A 24,557-nucleotide genomic window follows, 5' to 3' on the forward strand; every position below is an offset into this window, starting at 1 on the left:
CTGCGACCCTTTGGTGCACAGGACTATGCTCCAACCAAATGAGCCACACCAGCCAGGGCTGGGATGACATTTTCTTTTTTGTTAATCTTTACTGGAGGATATTTTTTCCATTGATTTTTAGAAAGAGTGGGAGGGAGGCAGGAAGGGGGGAGACAGAGAGATAGACATTGATTGGTTGCCTCCCACACATGCCCTGACTGCAGGCTGTGGATCAAACCTGCAACCCAGGTATGTGTCCTTGACTGGAAATTGAACCCATGACCCCTCGGTGCGAGGGCTGACACTCTAACAACTGAACCACACCGGCCAGGACTGGGATGACATTTTTGAGGTAATGGCATTTGGGACCTAGAATAAACCTTTATTTTGATGGGAGTTTGCCCTGATAAATAAAAGTGACACATAGACACACACAACTCACACATATCAGAGACTTGCTATTTTAAGAATGTACTTTATACAAAATAACCAGTTCATATGGAAATAAATCTACAGACCTCCAAAGATCAAAAAGCTTTTTAAAAAGTTCTTTCCAAAAATTATCCAACACACAATATTGAACTAACTATTGAGGTAAGTGTCGCTCTTAAACAGGGAATCAGCAGAGCACGACGAAATATACACAATATAAAAATAAATACCATTCCCCTTTCCAGTATTGGCCAGCAAAGTTCAGAGCCTTTGCAGCAGGCACAAAGAATCCCTGACCCTGTGTGCCACAGGCTAGTGGACACTGGCCTGGGCTCCCAGGAGCTGTGTGCAAGGCAGGAGGGTGAGGTGCCTGATCCCAGCTATGGAAAAGGGGTCCCACAGTGTGTGAACAGGGGCTCAGCATTTTCAGTAACTTATTAAATATTCATACCCGTTTCCAACCCCAATGCACAGGAAAATTAGTTGGTTATCAGGCATCTCTACATAAAGGTTCAGTAAATCCCTGGTGCAGAATTAAAGAGACTAGCCAGGAGACAGCTTCTCCAAAAGTCTGTTTAGCAAAGGTCCTACAAAGCAGAGAGGGATAAAAACTCAGCCTGCAGACAAAGCTTGTGCACAGATTCATAGGAGAGATGACATGGCTCAGTGTCCTAAGGATGCATGGTAGATTCCAACCCACCCAAAAAGAAAAAGGGGGTCTGGTTTCTTCTCACACAGAAAGCCTCCTAGACACAGTCTTGCTTCCTAGACAGTGATGTGAGCCCCTGCATGCTCAACCAAAATTCCAACTATCTTCTCACTGTAGTGCTGAACAGTGCTGTCTGCAGGAATACTGCACCCCAGAAAGCCCCAGGGTTGAACAGTCCTTCACTCATTCTTACAACTGGACTCCATGCAGAATCCGGTGGTGGGGAGGGGAGAGCAAATGGACTGACAGACACAAAGGGGGGCAATAATGCTAGAAAACTTTAAGCCTTTCATTTCCTTAACAACAGTTTCTCTGAAAGCATGTCAGGATTCTGACACTATGTAACTGTCCTTGCTTTGGGACTGCTGGCTTAAGACTTCCTGTGAAGTTTCAAAGCAGGTCTTAAGAGCAGTATATTATTTCTAGATTTCAAAATCCATTAAAAAAAAAAGCAAAAAAAGTTCAACCAACAAAGAAATTTTGTGTTTTGGACAGTAACAGTTACTATAAATAACGATACGGCAGATAAGTGCCACAGACACCAAATGGTTAGTCAGGACAAGCACTTCCAAGGTCTGAGGACTAGGCTAGGGCAAGTTGACACTCACATGCTGAGGTTTGACTGGACTAAAGGGTACAAACTACCACAAAAAATGAAGATGGGCATGGAAAAGTTTGCCTTTTGAGAGCAGCTGTTGGGCTCACTGTTAATAAGCTCATATAAACGATCAGAAGAACTAACCAACCTAAGGAGAGATGGAGTGACTTCACATTTTATTTTTAAAAATTGGGATGGAAAAATTCTATGAACAAGAATCTGCATATTTTGTCCTTCCTTATTCTCCAAATGCATACCATAATAAATTTTAGCCAATAGCTAATTTTTTAAATGAACAGACTCTGAGGGGGGAAAAGCATCCAAACCAGAAATCTTTCAAAAGGCTCTCCTTTTCGTTCTGGATGTTTTATTTCTCTTGGGTCTTGGGGAAATATTACCAACTCCAATAAAGGTTAGCCATTAATATAAAATCAAATAGGTGTGAGACTCATCCTTCAGAGTGCAGCTGACCTTCTTAGGGACTACTGAGCGCCAGCACCGTGACAAGGCTGCAGTGATCCAGTGTGTAAGTCCTTCTAGCCTGAGAGCAGAACTTCTTAGGATCTCCTTACACTCCACTGTCTAGTATAGCATGTTACATGATCACCATTCATTCCCTAATGGAGAAGATGGCAAATGCATCTGCTTAAGACACTTGGAAAGAGTGCCAGAGGAGAAAGAAAAGGTCAGAAAAAAAGAGCCTGCTAGGGGAATGTGTGGATGAGCAGCCTATAGCAGTTTATCATAGGTACTCCTATAACCCTACAGCTCTTGATGGCTTCTAGAATATCTGCACTTCAAAGGCCAGTTAAAGCTCAGGATATACCAGACAGGGATGAAGTACCTGTAACACACAACCAAATTTCCACACAGGATGCAGCAAGGCTGACATGTTTCTGTTGCCCCTTTTCACAGTGTGATAATATAATACAGTAGTTCAATTTTCTATCATTTGCCTTAATTATTTCCTCACCTCTCTACATTAGCAAGAAGGAAGATTAAGGATAAAAGAATTTACTGATTTTTTCCCTATACTCTTCACAGCTTCTAACAATAGGGGATAGATAAAGGGCTGGGAGTGAGAAGAAAGGATTACAATTACCTTAAGCAGTGTGTACACAGCTGCTCAAATGCAACCAGGGCGGAAGGAAAGGGTACATATCAGCCAACTATTGCTTCCACTCTTCTCCTATCCATGCTCCAGGGAGTTCAGCACAAAACAATCCCTACAGCATTAGCATCAAGGAAGAGTACCTATGGTTAGTGTGTTCCTAGTTCAGGAAGGAGAAAAGGCCTCTCACTCAAATCTGCTTTAATGTAAAAAGAGAAAGGCTGTCAGTGACAGAATGCTCTGGGCTAAGATCAGGTCTAGCCAGACCTATGCTAGCTCTAAAGACCAACTGGTCTTTCCCTCTCTTTCCTGCTTTTGCACATACACAGAAACAGAAGTAATAATACTTCCACCATGCTACCTTCCACACGAACTAGCTTAAGGGCTGGCGGAGACCTGCCCACAAACCTTCTAATCTGCTCTTCTTGCAGAGAATGTTGAGCTCTGCATTTCTCTAAACCAGATTATGCCCACAATATGTTTCTAACAAAAATTAGGATAGAAGGAGAACATAGCCTCCAAACTCATTCCACTTAAAAGCATACCAAATTTAAAATTAAAGCCTGTTAGAGAAAAATTCATATTGTTGTCCATTGTATCTTAGAGGCAGACACCTGTGTTCTCAATTCAGTCATGCCTGAGCCATGAGCCACACTGCCAGGTCAACAAGAATGCCTTTATGTGTATGAATTTCCCTTATACTGGAGCTGTGTCTTGGGGCCCATTTGTATAACACAAATGTTTCCAATTTGTTTCTTTTCCTAAGGATAGCATATGTTTAGCAAACTTTAAATGACAGTTTCACATTTCATCAGGATATTGGAGTGAAAGGTTCTATTGGCACTTCACACAGATGAATTTATAAGTAAATAAGACAGATTAATATACCTTGGTAGCTTTTCCACTATCCCAAAGGCATGCTTAAAAATATGCTATTCTTTAAAAAAATCTATTAATCTCAGGGCATTTTCCTTAGTTCTTTCTTTGTGGGATATTTATATAAGCCCTAACTTTGGTGGCATCTCAACTAAAATCAAATACAGAATGCTAAACAGGGAGAATCCAGTGTAATTCACTTCTAAAACTGTAATAAAGTAATTTAATACTGTAAAATTGTTTCCTATCACATATACGACAAACGATTCCCCGAAACTTGTTCTTGATAGCTATTTTAAACCACCATGACTTATTTTACATTTAAAATAAGGACTATATATAGTGAAATATTCCTAAATTCCAACTGTAAACCTATAGAATACATTTTCCCTATTCAAAACTGTGCAATTTCTTTATTGATACTAACATATACAAACCTGAGTAGTCACTTCCACAAAATGTGATTTGTGCCAGAAAGCTTTGTGTGATGCCTTCCAGATCACAGTCCCAGCAGGCCTGTGAAGAGGATAAATCATTTTCTCTTCTAAGAAGAAAATACTCCAGTGATCCCAATTCCAGAAATTGGTTCACAGCTCTGGTAGAGCTGGTGGCAAACCAGGAAGGGCACTGATCTCCCAGTCTAAGACCTGAGCCACCAGACAAGAGTGCAGGCTGTCTTCTGGGCGGAAACTTCTAGAAGGCCGTGAGACTGCCTCTGAACTGAGAAACTGAACAGTTAGGGGGCAGTGGACTAAAACTCTCTTGGGCTGATTGGAAAGAAAGCCTTTACTCTTAAAGGACAACTGGCCACTGAGGAATACACAGTGACTTATAAGAATTTCTTTTCTACCCTCTTCTCTAGTTCCCCAAATATTCAGTGTGATGTGATTGTAAACAGATAAGGATCACTCCAGTGTGGTGTGCCCACGAGAGTTAGGACTTCCATTTTTTCCAGATTCCTACCCACCTTCCCAGTTTATGTACATACATTCACCATCACCAACAAAAATTATTTTAAAAGGCAACGTGAAAATTCTGTAAACTGAACCCAGCTCCAAAGACAATACCATGAGTAGTTCCTTCCCCAAATATATACCTGAGTTTAGCTGCTCATGAAAGTTTACAAGCACCACTCCATTCCATGCTTATGTACGCCCCTCCCAAGTTTTAGATGATTTTCCCTGAACAAGTCTCAGGACCTGGAAGCCATCACTAACTACAATTCATTTGTTCTTGACTACCAGCCATGCAAGAGATCTCTGACCAGGACTCTTGCAAGCTGTGTGTTAAGTTATTTGAGCAGAGTGGTTCTAGGGCTGTGGGCATGGCTCCAGCTCCTGGATGGCATGAGGTGGTACACTGTGAGGGGGCACGGCAGGGTGACAGGAATAAAGATGGGCGAGGATTGTTCCCGGAAATTCTCCATGTTCCAGTATTCATGTGCAGCTTTCTGTTTTCTTAGGGGTTATTTCCTCCTTGGACTAGCTCTGGGAAAAGCAAAACAAGGATGTTTTAAACAAAATTCACATTTGTGTTGTTAAAAAAAAAAATTAAATAAGCCAAAGACCTGTTCCTCTAATCTGGGAAAATGGCTGGATTTTGTTTCCCCATCCATTTTACTTCCAGAGGCGGCTCAGAAGTGCTGGACCTCCCACTCAAACCCTACCAGTATCTATAGACTTTGTGTACACCAGGAATGACAATGGTGCTGTGACTGACACCTACTTTGTGGAGGCCGAGGGAGAGACTTATTGAGAGAAGACTGCACGTAGAAGCTCTTAGCACAGTGCCAGGTACTGAAGCAGCACTCAAAAGTAGCTACTATTATTTTAAAACCTGATTGCCTAGACCCTCAAAAATCAAATAGGTAGAAAGGATAAAATAGGCAAGGGATATATCAAAATACATGCCGGTGGCCAGTTTGGAAAAATAAAATTTAAATAATCTCCAAATAGCTGGTTACCTAAGTAAAGGAAAAAGGAACATGTGGCAAAAGCAGAGAAGCTACTTCCAGAGGCCTTCTCTTGATCTTTCCACTGCTGAGTCAACTTCGAGCACAGAGCCTGCAGCACTTTCTGGGAAAAGTGCCTGTATCAATAGGACACATTAAAATATATTTTTTTTCAGAACAGCAATGAAGTCATGAAAAATGTGGGGTTAGAGGTGCCGACCCACCGTGCAGTTGAAAATCCACGTATAACTTAAGTAAGCTCTCCACATCAGTGGATTCCCAATGCGGATTGGGACTATGTACTTCTCTCCTACCACCTGCAGGAATAAAGAAAGCTCTAATTTTTGGTGCCTCTTACCTGATCAAGAGAGAGTGTTGGGGGCTTATGTGGTGACAGCTCTTCCTGCAATGTTGCTGGTGCTGGGGTCTTTGGGAAAGAGGACTGTGACTGGACTGGATGCAGTTGCATTCTATAGCCATGAGAGAGGAACAGTTAAGAATTGAAGGAAAAAAGATTCTTTAATCATGAAAATCTCGGGCAGCTACTGCTTTAATTATCCAGGTAATTAAACTGGAAATCATCAATACTGGGACAAAACTAGCATTATGTGTCTCTAGCCTAGGGTATGATGTAGTAAGTACATGACCACTTATTTAGTGTTTAACTGGACTGTAAACACAATCAAACAGTAAGAATTCAGAATTTGGGACACTACATGAGAACTGGCCACGGCTCTTTGAACACAAAAGAAAACAATACAATGATAGGGTGAATGCTGTAAAAGAGACTAAACAGACATTATAACCAAGTATAAATACATAAACATTGATTAGATCTTGAATGTAAAAAATCAAAACAAAGAAACATAGCTATAAAAGACATTTTGGGAACAACTGGCGCAATTAGGACTCTATGTTAGATACTATTAATATCCTTTTCCTTGGGTGTGATGAATAGTTTGATATTGTGGTCCAGGACAATGATCCTTATTTTTAGGATATACATGTGGAAGTATTTAGGGATAAAGGGTCATGATGTCTAAAATTTACTTTAGGATGGTTTAGGAAAAAAAGGCAAAAAATAAAAAATAAAACAAACATATTTAGAGAGGTAGAAAACAAATATGACAAAACGGTAAGTGCAGGAGAGGGTTTGGAGGTAAGGTTTCCTTAGGTTGGCGTTGGGGAGGAGACTGTAGGCTTTTAAGTTGGATAACATTTGTTTTATGATTAGGCCTCATAACTTTAACTGATAGGAGGATTAAAACCTGAATATGATGTCTTGTCGCCCTGCTGGGTTTGAGGGACCTATTTTGCCTTGGTCAGAGTATATGAACTCAGAAACAACGCTAAAGCCCTTGCCTACAGCTCACAAATGTGGCCATCATGTTTCCAGTATTAAAATGTAACTAAACAAGTCACTTAAATGCCAATTCATTTTCATGAGGGGGAAAAAATGTCAAAGATAAAAAACCAAACCTCATGGCTAATACATTTCCATTAAGTCTCCATAACAACGATTCACATGCTCCTCTTGGTCCCAGAAGACCACTAAAGTTTATCTTCATTCCTAAAGCCATTTTTCTTTTAAAAACTATCATCTACTCCTTTTTTTCAGGGAAAAAATAAATCAAATGCAGTCTTACCCTGATGGTCTGTATGTTTCTTGAAAAGGTCCCCTTATTCCACTTCCAGTGTCTATTTGTTCCATCATTATAGTCTGAAAGTGGCCCAGGCCCTCTTCCTGACAGTGGTAGATGGGGCCCTCCTGAGAAAGGCCATTGGGCTGGGCAGCCACTGGATGGTGAGGTGGGTGAGCAGCCACAGGGGAAGAATATGCCCTGGGCTGGAGATGACTGGCCGGCTGGTGAGGTGTATAGGAAGGCCTTGTTTGTAGCATCACACCCTGAGGTGGGAAAGCAGATGAACCAAACCCCATCCCTGAACTCAGAGGTGAAGGAGGAGTCCCATAAAGATACTCGCTGGCTGACAACGAACTCTGTTGCTTGGTAGCTGCATTATGGTTGTCCAGGTCTAAAAATTCTTTGGGACTCTCTGGCCTCTCCATAGATTCATCTGGCTTCTCTTCCTCTGGACCAGGATTCTGCCCATCAGTTGCACCGACCTTAGCAGCCACTGCATCCATGCAGGTTGGGGAAGTTAAGGCAGCATTTAGTGTCTCACAGCCTTGTAGATTAACCATGGCATTCTTATCTGAGAAGAGGGCTCTTGGAGGGGGAGGCTGGCTAGGTGGGAGCCCACTTGGGCTTCCTGGGGGATGAAGGTGTCTCTGCCAATCAGAAAAGCCCTGTGGACATGTGTAGTAAGGAGTTCGCTGATAGTGATGGTAGGAAGGCTGAGGTGGTGGCTGGTAGGAATATCTCATTCCTTGGTGGGGGCGATAACGGGGAAAGACTCCAGAATGAGGGCTGTTAGAATGAAAGCCCCTTGGGGGAAAATGCTGAAGATGTGATACTGAGGGTTTACCTTCCATCACAGGGCCAAGACCTTGTAGGCCTGAACTGATGTGATAATGTGTAGCTGAATTTGGGTATTCCAGGCCAGGCATGTACAAGGGAGAAAACTGACTGACAGTGCTTTCCATCAAATTGGGGTCTGCATTGGGAGGTGTAGCTGGGTTCTGTCCTGAACACGAAATGGTTTCCTGCAATGTTTTACCTCTGGGGCAGAGTGGCTTTTCTGTACCACTACCACCAAGGCCCTTCCCTTCTGATCCACAAGTGGGTACTTCAACCACCACTCCATTTTCAGGCAGAGCTCCTCTATTTGCCAGAGTGGAGAGGTCCCTCATACATCCCTGGGCTGCTGGGCTGATGTAGCCACTCTCCGAGGGCCAGGTATTTTTGCCCTTTGTTGCCTGACAGTTGTTTTCAGATGCTGAGGAGTCATTTTTGAGCTCTGGGCCCTCTGCTTCCCTTTCTTGTGGCGAACTCTGCCTGGTACAGTTGGTCGGTAAGGGCGGTGTAGTGTGAGGTAGTTGTTTGAGGTATACCCGCTCTGAGGCACCAACGCTTGGTGGCTTCTCAAGCTCAGGTAAGGGATCTGCTGTAAGAAAATGGAGAACAAAAGAACAATTCAATAGCTGAAATGACAATACCAATGGAGGTAATAATGAAAAGAACATGATAAGCAGCCAGATAAGGGGAGTCAGGGTTGAGATGGATGTGTGGTCATTTAAGCCTCAGCTAGAAAATTTGAGAATCCCTGAAAGGAGTCACAATGTTGAGACCCTTGCACAGGAGGCAAGACCCTTTCGTAGACCAGGAGGCAAGATCTAGCAACTCTACAGCTACTCAAAAGGTTTGCCAAATAATGGAGATGTTCTTGCCTTCCTCTTCCTGTGTTGTCACCGACAGATTAGTGGACGGGTGTGAGATGATTCATGGCTCATGGACTCCAACTAGATGCATGCGGAATACGGCAGGAGGGTATGGTTGTTACTAGAATTGTAGACCAGGCTGGGAAGCTCTAAAACTTGACACAATGAAAAGACCAGGGAATGATGGCTCACAGGAGGCCAGTCCTCAACTTGTGGCCTATCAGAGCATAAGCTCCATAGTGACTTTATTTTGTTCCCCACCATACCCCTCAGTATTTGCACAAAACGGGAATCAATTATTTATTGAATGAATGAAAATATCTTATTAAAAAAACACTTTAAAAAATTGATTTTAAAGAGAGAGGAAGGGAGAGGGAGAGAGAGAAACATCAATGTGAGAGAGAAACATTGATCGTTTGCCTCCTCCACATACCCCGACTTGGGATCAAACCCCACAAGGCCTTTCGGTGAACGAGACATACTCAACCAGCTAAGCCACTCTGGCCAGGGGAAATCTCACTGGTCTTCATTCTCAGTAGATATTGGTATGTGTCCAGGGAATAAAAGGATAGAAATAATTAGACTTTAAGTAAAATATTGAAAACTTATTTCATAATGATAACCTTTCAGGACAAGAAATTTTAAAGGCAGTTTGATGTCATGATTAAAAATGCGGATGCAGCCCTAGCTGGTTTGGCTCTGTGGATAGAGCGTCAACCTGTGGACTGAAGGGTCCAGGGTTCGATTCTGATCAAGGGCACATGCCCGGGTTGTGGGCTTGATCCCCAGTAGGGGGCAGCCAATCAATGATTTTCTTTCATCATTGATGTTTCTATCTCTCCCTCTCCCTTCCTCTCTTAAATCAATAAAAATACATTAAACAACAAAAACATCAAAAACTGTGGATGCTGGGTCCAGTCTGTCTGGGTTTGAGTCTCAGTTCCACCACTTACTAGGTAGATCAGAGCAAATCACCTACTATCTTTGTGTCTTGGATTTTCCATCTGTAAAAACAAGACTAATAATAGTAGCTATCTGGAAGGCTTGTTCTGAGAATGAAATGAGTTAATATATCTAAAAGCCTCAAAAAGAGTGCCTGGTACTCATCTGTGTAGTGATCACTATTGCCAGTAATCCTTTTGGATCTTTGGATCAAAAACAATACCACGATTGGCCCAACCATGAGTAGTTCAAGAAAAAGAGGCTGAAAATCAGTTTATATTTGGCTTGATATTGTATAAAAAGATTATTCATGAATTAACCGTTTATAGGGCCAGAAGTCAGATAAAAGTGACTAAATTACCTCGGTCATTTTCAGGCTCTTCTATTTCACTGTTATCCTGTGTCCTTCCAGGGTTCCCCAAGGCAGGCTTGGGGGCTGACACACTAACTGATGCTGAGTGAGCTCCCTGTGGAAAAGGGCCAGGTAAATGTGGGGGAGCAGGCTGTCGGGGGTGGTAAGGCACACCGGGCAGGCAAACACGTGAGGAAAGCTGCTGCATGGCGATCATCTCTGGGCTGTCCATCATGGAGTCCCCTCCTTGCACCCCTCTCAGAAGCTGGGAGGGCGCTCCAAACAGGGGACTTGGTGCTAGAGGTGGTTGTAACCGATGCCCACCGGGTTTACAGTGTGGCCGCATGTACCCTGAAGAAGGAATGCCATGAGGTAGAAAGCTTGATTGTTCAGTCCACTGGTTTGGAGGAAGAGGTGGTCTCATCACTCGGGAATCCATCATGTGACCAAGAGTGTGAGGCAGGTGGGACGGTCCTGGCCCCATGAGGGGCTTTTCATCTGGCCCTAAGGGTCTTGGGTTTGCAGTACTGTGGTTCCCATTCCAGACAGCAGGGTGTACTCGATTCAGGTATTTGTATGATCGGTACATGTGGCTGGGAGGAATTTCTGAGCTTTCAGGAAAGTCTGGGGGTCGGGCTGGAATCCCTCCAGACCTGGGAGGAATAAATCCTGGCTGGAATTGAGTTGGGGGATACATATTTCTATCCTGACTGGGGCCACTCATCTGCCCAAGAGGCAAGGAACCAGGATGTGATCCCATGTTAGAAAGGTGCCTCAACCCCCCACACATTTGCTTCTCTTCGGGCATGCCCAGCCTGGGTCCTCGATGCTTGTTAATTCCAACTGGAGGCTGGCAACAAGAAAAGAGAAGATAGCGGCATTCACCAGACCCACAGAATCAGGTATCCCTTGTAATGTGCTTCATCTATAGACTCTATAGAATAGGAGATGGTAATAAATTTAAGCTGGTTAGACACTGCATTTCTAAAAGTTACCTTGGCGACTACACCTCCAGGTCATGAGCAGGTTGCTTACCTGCAAGGCAAAAGGTGGATGCTGCTGCGCAGGCTCCCCAGGGTGTGGTTCTGGGACTCTCGAGGAGACATATACATTGGCAGGATCTGACCCTCGAAAATGGCCAAATGTTCCAGGTACTGCTGGCCTCTGGAGAGTATTGAGTAAAGGCAAGGAGTGGGGGTGGGGAAAGAAAGCATAGACATTACAAAGAAAATAAGGACTTTCCTGAAGATGAACATAACAGACCCAGCACAGAGTACCAAGGAAGGGAAGAATGGTGGCACATGGGCTCACCCAGAGCAGGACTAGTTCCAGAGCCCATAGCACTTTCCCTCTCTAGGAGAGACAAACTTGTATTTATCTTTTCCATTATTGCCCCCTCACTGCCAAGAGCCTTTTTAGCTAATATCCCCCCCAAATTGTCCACCATCATGAAATTTTAGTATCAAAGATAGGCTGTATACCCTATGTATTGTATGTTGTGCTGTGCTTTTTTTTTTTTTTTTTTTTTTAGTAAATCCTCACCTGAGGATATATTTGTTGATTTCAGAGAAGGAGAGGGAGGGGGAGAAACACTGATTGGTTGCCTCCTGTATATACCCTAAGGATCAAACTCACAACCTACCAGGTATGTGCCCTGACTGGGAATTGAACCCAGGACCTTTATTTGGTGTACAGGACTGGGGCTGTACCTCTGTGCTTTATACATAATAAGACTTGAGATATTTTTATTCAATTTCCCCCCCATGTTGATATAATGTGTGGTTCAAATGATTGAGACAGGATTTAAAATAAAGGAAGAATAAAGGAAGGACAGATGAGGGGAGAAAAAAGCACCCATATACAGCAAAATTATCACGGAAGAGGAGCCGATTGAAAAGGCTTTACTTTCCTCTGAATTCACCAACTAGGAGAAACCTCAGCAGAATTCCTATTTCTTACCAGCTGGTTTAAAAGGGGTGCCTGGTTGGGCATCCCACCATAATGCAGGGGACGAGGAAGGCCTTGGTTACTTGGTGTGCCCACCTCCTGAGGGAGCTGTGTAGAGCTGCCGCTCTGACCAGCCTCAGAGGAGGGAGCTCTGTGTGCAGGTGGCAATGATTTTCCTCCATTCTCCACAGGCTGCTGTTTCCTGCTGGGCCCTTCGGAGTCCCTGGAGCGGGTGCAAATGTGGCTTCCACCACTTCGCCCAGCCCGACTCCGTCTCTTCTCCCGCTTTTCATCCTCTCTGATCCAAAATTCTTCATCTGTGTCTCCATCTTCGCCGGGAAAATGCTTCATCATTGCCCGATGGAAACACCTCTCTAAATTATCTGACATCTTGGTATACTCTACAGGAAGACACAAGAATTGCCCTCCAGCTATAGTTTTTATAGGCAACAAAGACAACTGTCCTATGATAAACAAAAGATGCTATTGGGGCAAACTGAGTTTCTGTCCTAAGAGGCTCTAGGCTGCATGGCTGACAGTGACTCTAGAACCATTACACTAAGCCAGTAAAAATATTAAATATAATCACTGAATCTGTTTAGGTTTTAAACTAAGGCACTCCGAGCCACTGCACAAATTACTCCAAGTTCCCATACCTAACTCATATATACCCATAGACAGCTAATCAAGTATGCTTCTCAAGATGATTTAAGAACCAGCTCTATCTAGGTAGAGTTATCATCAGTGGTACACTGTGTTAAGGAGGCACAGTACACACTGGACCTAAATTGGCCTGTAGAAGAATGAGAAATAACCTGAGCCTAGTTGCCACCAGCTACACTCTCCTATTGTGTGAGATAGGAGAGAATTCCTGACACATATTGTGTAAGTGGTTAGAATGGCCAATCCCAGGGCTTTTAATACACATTCTTTTAATAGTCCTAAGGAAAGGTCTAAATCACCAGTGTCTGTGTGTGTGTGTGTGTATAGATGAGGTTTATTCTCTCTCTCTCTTTTTCTAAAATATATTTTTATTGATTTCAGAGAGGAAAGGAAAGATAGAAATATCAATGATGAGAGAAAATCATTGATCGGTTGACTCCCGCACACCCCCTGCTGGGGATCGAGCCTGCAACCCAGGAATGTGCCCTTGACTGGAATTGAACCTGGGACCCTTCAGTCCACAGGCTGACGCTCTATCCACTGAGCCAAACCAGGTAGGGCCAGATATATATTTCTAAAAGGCATTTTATTCTTGGTTACAATAGTTCAGCTAATGTGCATCCAGAGCAAACCCCTGCCCCACTTACCACTACTTTCCCCATTATATTTTCGACAATTCCTGAACATTGTCTTCATGTCATTTACAAATTCCTCCTTGGTACAGTATAAACCTCCATTTAGTTTCTTCTCCATGCTTGAAATATCCATTGGTACCTAAAACAGGACACATTTAATCACAATATGCTGGAGAAAACATCTCATAACCCCTATGAGGCAAAGGAATCATGCTGTTTTGAGTTGCTCAACAGCCTGGTATACAATCAGCAACCCTGACCCTCAAGGAACAATAATTAAACTCAAGCAAAACACAACAACAAAAAGCAAGAGCAAAACAAACATCACGATAGGTGTAACTGTATAGTAGGTTTAGCTACCTTAATAATCTGATAATAGTTTGGGGCATAAGATTCATCCACAGGTTCTAAAAAGGGCCAGGAATCCTTGTGAGCCTTTACCACATCTAGAACTGAGAGCCAAAGAAGAGAGCTTAATACACTCACATAGGAGTACTTTGATAACAAACACAATAGTTAAGAATGGAACTGACCTTTATACATAGCAGTGAAATCATCATCCAACTCAAAGCTGTAAATCATAAATAAAAAATTAATAGTAACTTTGATCTCTCTTTAACTCTCTTAATTCAAACAGAGACATAGTTGGTTGCACCAAGTTTTGGAATAGATCCAATAATTTTTATTAATGATAAGTTTGTAACAGTGGTAACACTCCAGAAAATAATTATGAAGATGAGGGTTAGCATAGATGACACAAAACTTTATTATCATTATGTTAGTTATTTAATAGCACATTATTTCCCAGGTCTTATTTTACTCTAATGAATATTTATGATATAAAGAATAACCCAAAAAAGCATAAAATAGAATGAGAAGCTCATGAAGATGGAATATTACCTAACACAGAGTCTTGTTTTAAGGATTAAATAAGAGAGTACTTAGCACAATGCCCAAGTGCTTAATAGATGTTACAGGTTGCTACTGTTAGTACCATTAAATACTCACAGGTCTTTAGTCTTTTTTTCTTCCCTCATGGGGGAATTAGGGTCCAGGTGGGAAAGCTCTGGGGGGAGCTCCTTGCCTTGAGCCAGCAGCCATGCCCTTTCTTCCCTGAGCTTTCTCCTTTTAGCTCGGTCTACAATGGACACAAAGCATCATGGTACAAGTGAGTTAAGTAAGTACTCTCTACTTAACATGTTGACTAACTATCCTTATCATTGTGAGAGAAGGAAGAAATAAAGATCACAAAGTAGTATCATGAAGTCACCTGTGCTTCCTTTGCCAGTTTCTTTTTGGTAATTAGGATGATTCTATACATGGAATACTTTATGAATAATAAAAACAAGTGAGACTGTTTCATCTTAGTCATACTGAGTTCAAGTTGAGTGATGAGGGTGGTAAGGCAAGCACTTGAATGTGGAAAGGGAAAAGAGCAAGGCTGAAGAATAATGAAATTAGAAGAAAAAGAAAAAAAAATAGAAGACCAAATGAGGGATTATCCTTGTCACTACCAGAGGTCTTTTCTTTTTCTCTCTAAAAAGCAACATACAGTGCTGGCTTGGTGTGGCTCAGTTGGTTGAGTGCTGTCCCATGCACCGAGAGGTTGCCAGTTCAATTCCCAGTCAGGGCACATGCCCAATAGGAGGTGTATACGAGGCAGCCAATTGATGGTTCTCTCTCATTGATGTTTCTCTCCCCTGTCCCTTTCTCTTTTTAAAAATCTATAAAAACATATTAAAAAACAAAAAAAGTAACATATTTTCAGGGCCAGACCCTCAAATCGAACACATACAGGATTTTATATGCATCTACAAGTTCTCAAGGTTTACAAAGGCATCCATGCATATCCATTGTCTTTGCTCTTCAACCAATCCCCACACTGGCAGCTGACCTCTACCAAGTCTGGCTGGGAACACGGAAAAAATGCCAGCTAGAAATGGCATAGAACTGGAAGGCAGGTATGATTTTTTTTCTGGCTCATAGCCATGTCCATGGGGCACTCGATGCCAGTAGGGAATTGGAAGGTCAGGAGAAAGAGAAAAGCAAAGGGATGAAGAACAATTTCAGACACAAAAACGGAAGGGAGAAGCCAGGATAGATCTTGTTTTCTTCCCTAAGGGATAGGCCCCATGTCTTCCATTGCTATCAGCGTGACATGATTCTGCAAACAGTGTTTTCCTTATTAAGTTCTGTCTGACTTGTGTTTCTGTTCCTACATTACTTTTATTTATAAACTTAGAGTATTTGCTTTAATTAATCAATGGCATTTTGCTGTCAACTTTAAAAATTGTTTTGTTTTGTTTTTAAAAAGAGAATGGCTTCAAGCTTAAAGAAAAACATAACTACACTAATGAATTACCCATGCATCTACCAAACTGTCAAAGCTTAACATTTCCACCTTAACTTTAATACAGTATTTCTCAACTTAATAATCCTTTTCTAGTTGACTGCAATTTTTTTTTGCAATTTGTAACAATAGAAGCCCAGTGCATGAAATTTGTGCACTCGGGTGTGTGTGTGTGTCCCCCTCAGCCCGGATTGCAAGAGGGCGCAGGCCAGCCCGAAGGACCCTGCAGGTGCATGATCAGGGCAGGGGAGGGACACGGGAGGTTGGCCAGCCGGGGAGGGACTGTGGGAGGGCTCAAGGGTATGTCTGGCCTGTCTTTCTCAGTCCCGATAGGCCGGACCCCAGCAGCAAGCTAACCTACTGGTCTGAGCGTCTTCCCCCTATTGGTCAGTGCATGTCATAGTGAGCGGTTGAGCAGCCTTAGCATATCATTAGCATATTATGCTTTGATTGGTTGAATGGATAACTGGACACTTAGCATATTAGGCTTTTATTATGTAGGACTAGAGGCCCAATGCATGAAATTCGTGCAAGGGGCTTGGCCCCCACTGCCATGGCCCCTGCCGCTGTGGCAGCTGCTTCTGCCTCGGCCCCCTTGGCTTTGTCTGGAAGGACATTCGGTCTAATTAGCATATTATGCTATTATTATTATAGGTTATAATGACGACCATTCTTTTAAAAAGCCCTCTTATGCATATGCATGAAAGCCCTCTATGATACAAATCCAGAAGTGCAATTGCCAGATAGAGAAGCAAAGTGGGGCCTTGACTTACGAGTGTCCCGACTAACAAGTTTTTTGAGATACGAGCCGTCTCTCGGCTGATTTTTTGCTTTGAGTTGCGAGCTAAAACTCGGGTTACGAGCCAGCTTCAGATACCCCACTGCTAGTTGGTGCAGCGAACGCCACAACATCAGCCCAGCATCACGTGTCTCACTCGTTCACTTTAAGATTTGACATACGAATAATTTGAGTTACGAGCTCCGTCACGGAATGAATTAAACTCGTAAGTCAAGGCCCCACTGTATAGAGGTTAATTTATTAGGCATTGTCAAAGTGCTATAGCTATTAAGGGTTATAGCTATTTTTTCAATAGTGATTTTAGTTACCTCACCCTCAGTTGGTATGATAAAAGTTAGCATTTTGCCAAACTAACGAGTATGACATGGAATTTTGATGGTTTCATTTTTTTTTTTGGTGAGTCCTCACCGAGGATATTTTTCCATTGATTTTCAGAAAGTGGAAGAGATGGGGAGAGACAGAGAGAAAAATAGCGAAGTGAGAGAGACATCGATTGGCCACCTCTTGCACTGGGATTGAGCCTGTAACCGAGATCCATGCCCTTGACCAGAATCGAACCTGGGACCCTACAGTCTGTAGGCTGACATTCTATCCACTGATGTCCACACCAAATCTTTGCTTTTTTCCAAACTGGCTAGGGCTCATTTTCATTTTTCTGATTCAAATGATAACGAACAAATTTTCAGTTTATTGGCCACTAAGCAACCCTCTCCTGTGAATTTCCTGCTTGCATACTTTGACCTTTTTTCCCTGTGGACTTTGGAATTTTTTTTAACATATTTTTATTGATTTCAGAGATGAAGGGAGAGGGAGAGAGATAGAAACATCAATGATGAGAGAGAATCACTGATCGGCCGCCTCCTGCAAGCCCCTCACTGGGGATCGAGCCCACAACCCAGGCACGTGCCCTTGACCAGAATTAAACTCTGGATCCTTCAGTCCACATGCTGATGTTCTATCCACTAAGCCAAACCGACTAGGGTGGATTTTGGAATTCTTACTGATTTGTATAAGTGCTTTAAATAATCTTTTTGATTATGTATGAAAATTATCTTTTTCTACTCCATGGTTTGTCTTTTCACTTTGTTTATGGTGTTTCTGCCATATGTAAGTTTTATACAATTAATATATCAATCTCTATCCCCCTATAGTTGAACTCTTTGTACTTAAAAAGTCTTTTTAATCTCAACATCTTGAAAATATTTGCCTATATTTTCTTCAAAAACGTTTTAGCCTTTAGTCTATCTTGAACTTATTCTTGTATAAGTGAGAAAAATCACCTCCCCACCTGTCCCCTACCAATAAGCAACTGTACTGGTGCCATTTATCAAAGATTTCACATGTTCCCTCCAGGCCTATCTTGGGCATTCTATTTCACTGCTCTTATCATCCATCTCTATACAATACCATGATCTTACTCACTGTCACTTTTGCTATTTGGTAGAATGAGTGTTCCTACCATATTGTTTTTGGAAATTATCTCAGCTATCCTTGGCCCTCTGCTCTTCTGTATGAATTTTAAGACTATAATATGATTTATTTATTACCAAATATTGAGCAACGGTCAAAATTTCCCACATGTTCAATAATTTTTTAAGAAGTTGGTTTGTTTGAATCAAATCCCAAAGGTCCTTGTGTCCACTCCAATTTATTTGTTGGAGAAACTTGGTCATTTTGTCCTTGCAGAATTTCCCACATTATGGATTTAGCTGGTGGCATCCTTGTTGTGGCGTCATGTGTTCCTCTAACCCTTATAAAACAATACAATGTGAAACAGAAGCAATGACAGAGGAAATCTTTGCTTTTTTCCTGACTTTATAACAACACCTAGATTTTAGGTTTCTAATCTCCAGAACTCAGTACATAAATTTCTGCTGTTAAAAATCACCTAGTTATGATCATTTGTTATTCTAGCCCTAGGAAACTTAATACAGCATCCAGTTCCATTTTCTTCTGAATCCTATTGTTGCTTCTGTAAAGTCTGCGATCACTGTTATAGAACATACTCTAGGAATGTCTTTCCTAAATCTCTCTGTGGCCATATGTCCTATAATTCAGTAATTTATATCCAGTTTACTTGCTTTCTAAATCTGAGGATTTGTTTTTCATGTAATCAAGAAAAACCTCAACCATTATATCTGATTAATTTCTTTGCCTCATTTCCTTGATTCTTTCATTTTAGAACTTACATGAGACACATATTGGAACTTTCATGCTATATACCACCTGAATCTGTTATTTCTGTCAGCCCCGAATCCATCATTTCTCCATTGTCTGTTGGCTTTATATATTTTGTGAGGAGGGGGGTATTAGAGGAAGAGTGGGAGGCAGGATGAGGGAGAAGGGATTTATGTCTTCTTGTTTGCTTGCTCTTGCTGTTCAACACCATGCCCGCAAAAGCATTATCTTTTTTAAAAAAACAAACATATTTTTATTGATTTCAGAGAGGAAGAGAGAGGGAGAGAGATAGAAACATCAGTGATGAGAGAGAATCATTGATTGGCTGCCTCCTTCATGCAGCACATTGGGGATAGAGCCCGTAACCCAGGCATGTGCCCTTGACTGGAATCGAACCCGGGACCTTTCAGTCCACAGGCCGACGCTCTATTCACTGAGCCAAACCAGCTAGGGCAGCATTATCTTTTTAAAAAAAATACCTTTTTATTGATTCTAGAGAGGAAGGAAGAGGGAGAAACATTGATCAGCTGCCTCCTGCAGGCCCCTTACTGGGGATTGAGCCCGTAACCTGGACATGTGCCCTGACCCAAAATCGAACTGGCAACCTCTCAGTGGGATGACACTCAACTGAGCAACACCAGCCAGGGCCAATAGCAGTATCTTTATTTAGGGAGATACCATTGGCCCTGATAACCAGATTCTTTGGTTAGTCCCAGAATCAGCTTGCTGCCTGCTTTCAGAGGTACCAGCAGCACCCATCTTCTGATGTCTGAGGGCCAACTTTACAGAACCCTCCTCAACATCTAGGTTCTCATAATCTCAACCTCTTCCCTTTATTTTCATTGCTTTAGGGGTGCCAACTCAGAACTCTCTTTTAACATTTTTATTCTATAACTAGAGGCCTGGTACATGAAATTCATGCACGGGGGTGGGTGTGAGGTCCCCTCAGCCCAGCCTGCACCCTCTCCAATGCGGGACCGCTGACTCCTAACCGCTCACCTGCCTGCCTGCCTGATCACCCCTAACCACCTCTGCCTGCCAGGCTGATCAGCTGTAACTGCCCCCCATGCCTGCCTGATTGTCCCCAACTGACCCCCAGCACTGCCGGTCCAGTCACCACCCCCCCGCACCCCTCGCCCCGGTGCCAGCCTGGTTGCCTCACGCAGCCTGCTGTTCGGTCATTGTGTGATGGCATCCCACCCAATTTGCATATTCCTATTATTAGTATAGATTCTATTTAAACAAAGACTCATATATAGTTTTCATGACTGAACACTAAGTGCTGGAGTTCATCTAATTCCCTGGATACATATTCTAGCTTGCTGATTCTTCTTCTTCTTTTTAAAAATAATTTAAATTCTTTATTGTTTAAAGTATTACATATCTCCTTTCCCCCCACTGACCTCTCCTCAGCTGTTCCCATCCCCCAGTCTGCTGATTCTTATTGATGTGTACCTAAACTGTTTAACCTAGTTATTGAGTTATTATTCCAATAATCATATTTTACATTTGTAAGAGTTCTATTTGTTTCCTTTGAATCTGCCTATATTTTCATCAAGATTATTTCCCCCTTATCTTTACAATCCCTTCTTATATTTGATAATGCTAAATATATTCTTTTTGTCTATCACATGTACCAACTATTGTTCACAACGGTGTTTCCTCATGTGCTTTCGAAATCTAATTTTCTATTCATCTTTTGCAGGGATTTTAGGTGTGGTTATTCTTCCTGGAGAGAAATAGAGGTTCTCTAAACTGATCACTCGACACCCACAATTCAACCTAATAGTATGCCCACTAACTTACTGCTGTTCTTTATTTCCCCTAAAAATAGTTCCTGAGAAATTTCTTTCGTTAGGTAAGATTTCTAATATTGTATAAATTCCCCCCCCCCTTTTTTAAAAAAAAATATTTTATTGATTTTTAACAGAGAGGAAGGGAGAGGGATAGTTAGAAACATCGATCAGCTGCCTCCTGCACACCCCCTACTGGGGATGTGCCCGCAACCAAGGTACATGCCCTTGACCAGAATCGAACCTGGGACCCTTGAGTCCGCAGGCCGACGCTCTATCCACTGAGCCAAACCAGTTAGGGCTAAATTCCCTTTTTAAGAGCACATCTGAAATCTAAACTAAGGAAGGAAAATTTTAAGGAACTGATATATATATATATTTATATTTATATATATATATATATATATATATATATATATATATATATATATATATAATGTATTTGAGGCAAGATGAATTTTTAGATTACCTAGCAACCATATTGAGTAAATAAGAAAGTTTCAATAATGTCCACTCCATACTGACAGCATGAATATTCATTTTATAATCCAGTCTTGCAGTATCCTTTATTGGCCTTTCCCCTTTTTTAGCTTTTTAAAAAAAATTGGTAAAAACACAAAAAATGTATCTTTTAATAGTTCACAATGTTGTACAACAATTACCATTATCTATTTCCAGAACCTTTTCATCATCTCAAATAGAAAATCTGTAATTAGTTGACAGTAACTACCTATTTCCTTTCACCTTGGTTTATTTCACATAATCTGTCTTCAAGAGTCATCCATCTTGCAGCATGTATCAGAATTTCCAAATTTCCTTTTTTGGGGGTTAGAGGGTTTAATCCTCACCCAAGGATATTTTTTTCCATTGACTTTTCTTTTTTAAATTCTTTATTGTTCAAAGTATTACATGTTTCCTCCCCACCCCCCCAACCTCTCCCCGGTCACCCTCACACCCCAGCACATGCCCTCACACCCCTAGTGTCTATGTCCATTGGTTGTGCTTATATACTTGCATATAAGTCCTTTAGTTGATCTCTTACCCCCTACCCCACCCTCCCCTGCCTTCCCTCTGAAGTTTCACGGTCTGTTGGATGCATCTACGTCTCTGGCTCTATTATTGTTCATCAGTTTATGTTGTTCATTAAATTCCACAAATGAGTAAGATCATGTGATATTTATCTTTCTCCGACTGGCTTATTTTGCTTAGCATAATGTTCTCCAGGCCCATCCATGCTGTTGCAAGTGGTAAGAGTTCTTTCTTTTTTATAGCAACATAGTATTCCATTGTGTAGATTTATTTCCATTGTGCATGTTTTCATATGTCTCTTGGCCTTCTGTATGCCCACTTTTGAAAAGTGTCTATTTAAGTCCTTTACCCATTTTTTGATTAGATTATCTTCCTTTTGTTAAGTTGTATGAGTTCCCTGTAAGTTTTGGAGATTAGGCCCTTATTGGATATAACATTGGCAAATATGTTCTAGCATGCAGTGGGCTTTCTTGTTGTTTCGTTGATGGTTTCTTTTGCTGTGCAGAGCTTTTTATTTTGATGTAGTCCCATTTATTATCTCCTTAGTTTCCATAGCCATCAGACAAAAAGAAATAAAAGGCATCCAAATTGGAAAAGAAGTAAAACTGTCACTATTGGCAAATGACATGATATTGTACATAGAAAACCCTAAAGACTCCATAAAAAAACTACTAGATGCCCTCCCTGGTTTGGCTTACTGGGTGGAGCGTCAGCCCGCAGACTAAAGGGTCCCAGGTTCGACTCTGGCCAAAGGCACATGCCAGGGTTGCGGGCTCGATTCCCGAGTGGGGGGCTTGCAGGAGGCAGCCAGTCAATGATTCTCTCTCAGCATTGATGTTTCTGTCTCTCTATCCCTTCCTCTCTGAAATCAATAAAAATATATTTAAAAAACAACAACAAGCCGAAACCGGTTTGGCTCAGTGGATAGAGCGTCAGCCTGAGGACTGAGAGGTCCCGGGTTCGATTCCGGTCAAGGGCATGTACCTAGGTTGCGAGCATATCCCCGGTGGGGGATGTGCAAGAGGCAGCTGATTGATGTTTCTCACTCATCGATGTTTCTAACTCTATCTCTCTCCCTTCTTCTCTGTGAAAAATCAATAAAATATATTTAAAAAAAATAAAAATAAAAAAAAATTAAAAAAAATAAAAAACAACAACAACAAAACTACTAGATTTAATAAATTCGGCAATGTAGCAGGATATAAAATTAACACCCGGACATCTACAGCTCTTTATATACTAATTAGAGGCCAGGTGCACGAATTTGTGCACCAGTGGGGTCCCTCGGCCTGGCCTTCAGGATTAGGCTGAAAGCGGCTCTCCAACATCTCCTGAGGGGTCCTGGATTGGGAGAGTGCACAGGCCAGGTCGAAGGACCCCACTGGTGCATGATCGGGACTGGGGAGGGATGCGGGTGGTTGACCAGCCAGGGAGGGGCCATAGGAGAGCTCCAGGGCATGTCCGGCATATCTCGCTCAGGCCTGATCAGCTGGACCCCAGCAGCAAGCTAACCTACCGGTTGAAGAGTCTGCCCCCTGGTGGTCAGTGCACATCATAAAGAGCGGTTGAGCGGCCTTAGCATTTCATTACCAAACTAGAGGCCCAGTGCACAAAATTCGTGCACGGAGGGGAGGGGTTCCTTCAGCCCAGCCTGCACCCACTCCAATCAAGGACCCTTCGGGGGATGTTCGACCGGTGGTAGAACACCCCTCTCACAATCTGGGACCGCTGGCTCCTAACCACTCACCTGCCTGCCTGCCTGATCGCTCCTAACCCCTCTGCCTGCCTGATCGTCCCTAACTGCCCTCTCCTGCCAGCCTGACCTCGCCGCTAACTGCCCTCCCCTGCTGGCCTGATCGCTCCTAACTGCCTTTGCCTGCCTGATCTCAACCTCAACTGCCCTCCCCTGAAGGCCTGATCTCGCCCCCAATTGCCTTCCTCTGCCGGACAATTTGGTTCTGATTGGTCAGTTTTTATGCCAGTCAATGTCAAAAGCTCTGCCTCCTAGGCAGCCATTGGCTCCTCACAGTTGACCCAGATTTGGTTCTGATTGGTCAGTTTCTATGCCAGTGAGTGTCTCTGGGCCTATCAACAGGGCCTGATCAGAAAGGCGGGGCTGATCAGCAGCCCCGGTGGAGGCCTGGAGAGAAATGGAGGCATGGCTGTTGGCCAGGTGGGGAGAGAAAGAGAGGCAAGTTCTGATCAACAGTGTCACAGAAGCTATGGATCAGACCCTGCTTCTCTCTCTGCAGGCCTCTCTCTGGGCCTGATCCACAGCCCCCTAAGCAGTCAGTGCTGGGTCGGGGTGCCCACAGCGGCCGCAGTCAGTGCTGGGTTGCCGTGCAACCCCAGCACTGACTTCTGGTCTGGTTGAGCCTTCGGTCGTAATGACCCTGGCTCTTTATTAGATTATGCTTTGATTGGTTGAACCAACAACCAGATGACCAGACACTTAGCATATTAGGCTTTTATTATATAGGAGGATAATGAACTCAGAGAAAGAGAAACAACAAAAACAATCCCATTTATCATTGCACCAATAAAATTAAGATACCTAGGAATAAACTTAACTAAGGAGGTAAAAGACCTGTACTCAGAAAGCTACAGCATATTTCACAGACCTAGAACAAACTCACCAAAAATTTATAAGGAATAAAACAAGACCCTGAATAGCCCTAGCTGGTTTGGCTCAGTGGATAGAGTGTTGGACTGCAGACTGAAGGGTCCCAGGTTCAATTCCGGTCAAGGGCACATGCCCGGGTTGCGGGCTCAATCCCCAGTTGGGAGTGTGCAGGAGACAGCCAATCAATGATTCTCTCTCATCATTGATATTTCTCTCTCTCTCTCCCTCTCCCTTCCTCTCTGAAATCAAT

At 42.6% G+C, this 24,557-nt stretch overlaps 1 protein-coding gene across 2 annotated transcripts in view; it reads right to left on the minus strand.

Annotated features, from left to right (window-relative positions):
• Positions 1-459: 459 nt before the first annotated feature.
• Positions 460-24,557, minus strand: part of CECR2 (CECR2 histone acetyl-lysine reader) — a 212,275-nt gene continuing 188,177 nt past the window's right edge. The window contains exons 9-18 of one of the 2 annotated variants that reach the window (XM_070409297.1): positions 14,544-14,673; positions 14,069-14,106; positions 13,896-13,987; positions 13,548-13,674; positions 12,250-12,638; positions 11,326-11,454; positions 10,300-11,140; positions 7,303-8,722; positions 6,015-6,126; positions 460-5,192 (exon numbers count right to left, since the gene is read on the minus strand). In XM_070409297.1, coding sequence (XP_070265398.1) covers positions 5,187-5,192; positions 6,015-6,126; positions 7,303-8,722; positions 10,300-11,140; positions 11,326-11,454; positions 12,250-12,638; positions 13,548-13,674; positions 13,896-13,987; positions 14,069-14,106; positions 14,544-14,673 — 3,284 coding nt within the window. In that variant the 3' untranslated portion in view covers positions 460-5,186. Of the gene's footprint in view, positions 5,193-5,954; positions 6,127-7,302; positions 8,723-10,299; positions 11,141-11,325; positions 11,455-12,249; positions 12,639-13,547; positions 13,675-13,895; positions 13,988-14,068; positions 14,107-14,543; positions 14,674-24,557 lie in introns of those variants that run through there. The other variant, XM_070409296.1, reaches the window with a different exon arrangement.

Source organism: Myotis yumanensis, unplaced genomic scaffold (genome assembly GCF_028538775.1).
Source record: "Myotis yumanensis isolate MYYU_CA2020_CCGP unplaced genomic scaffold, mMyoYum1.0.hap1 SCAF_3, whole genome shotgun sequence".
NCBI classification, from domain to species: Eukaryota; Metazoa; Chordata; class Mammalia; order Chiroptera; family Vespertilionidae; genus Myotis; species Myotis yumanensis.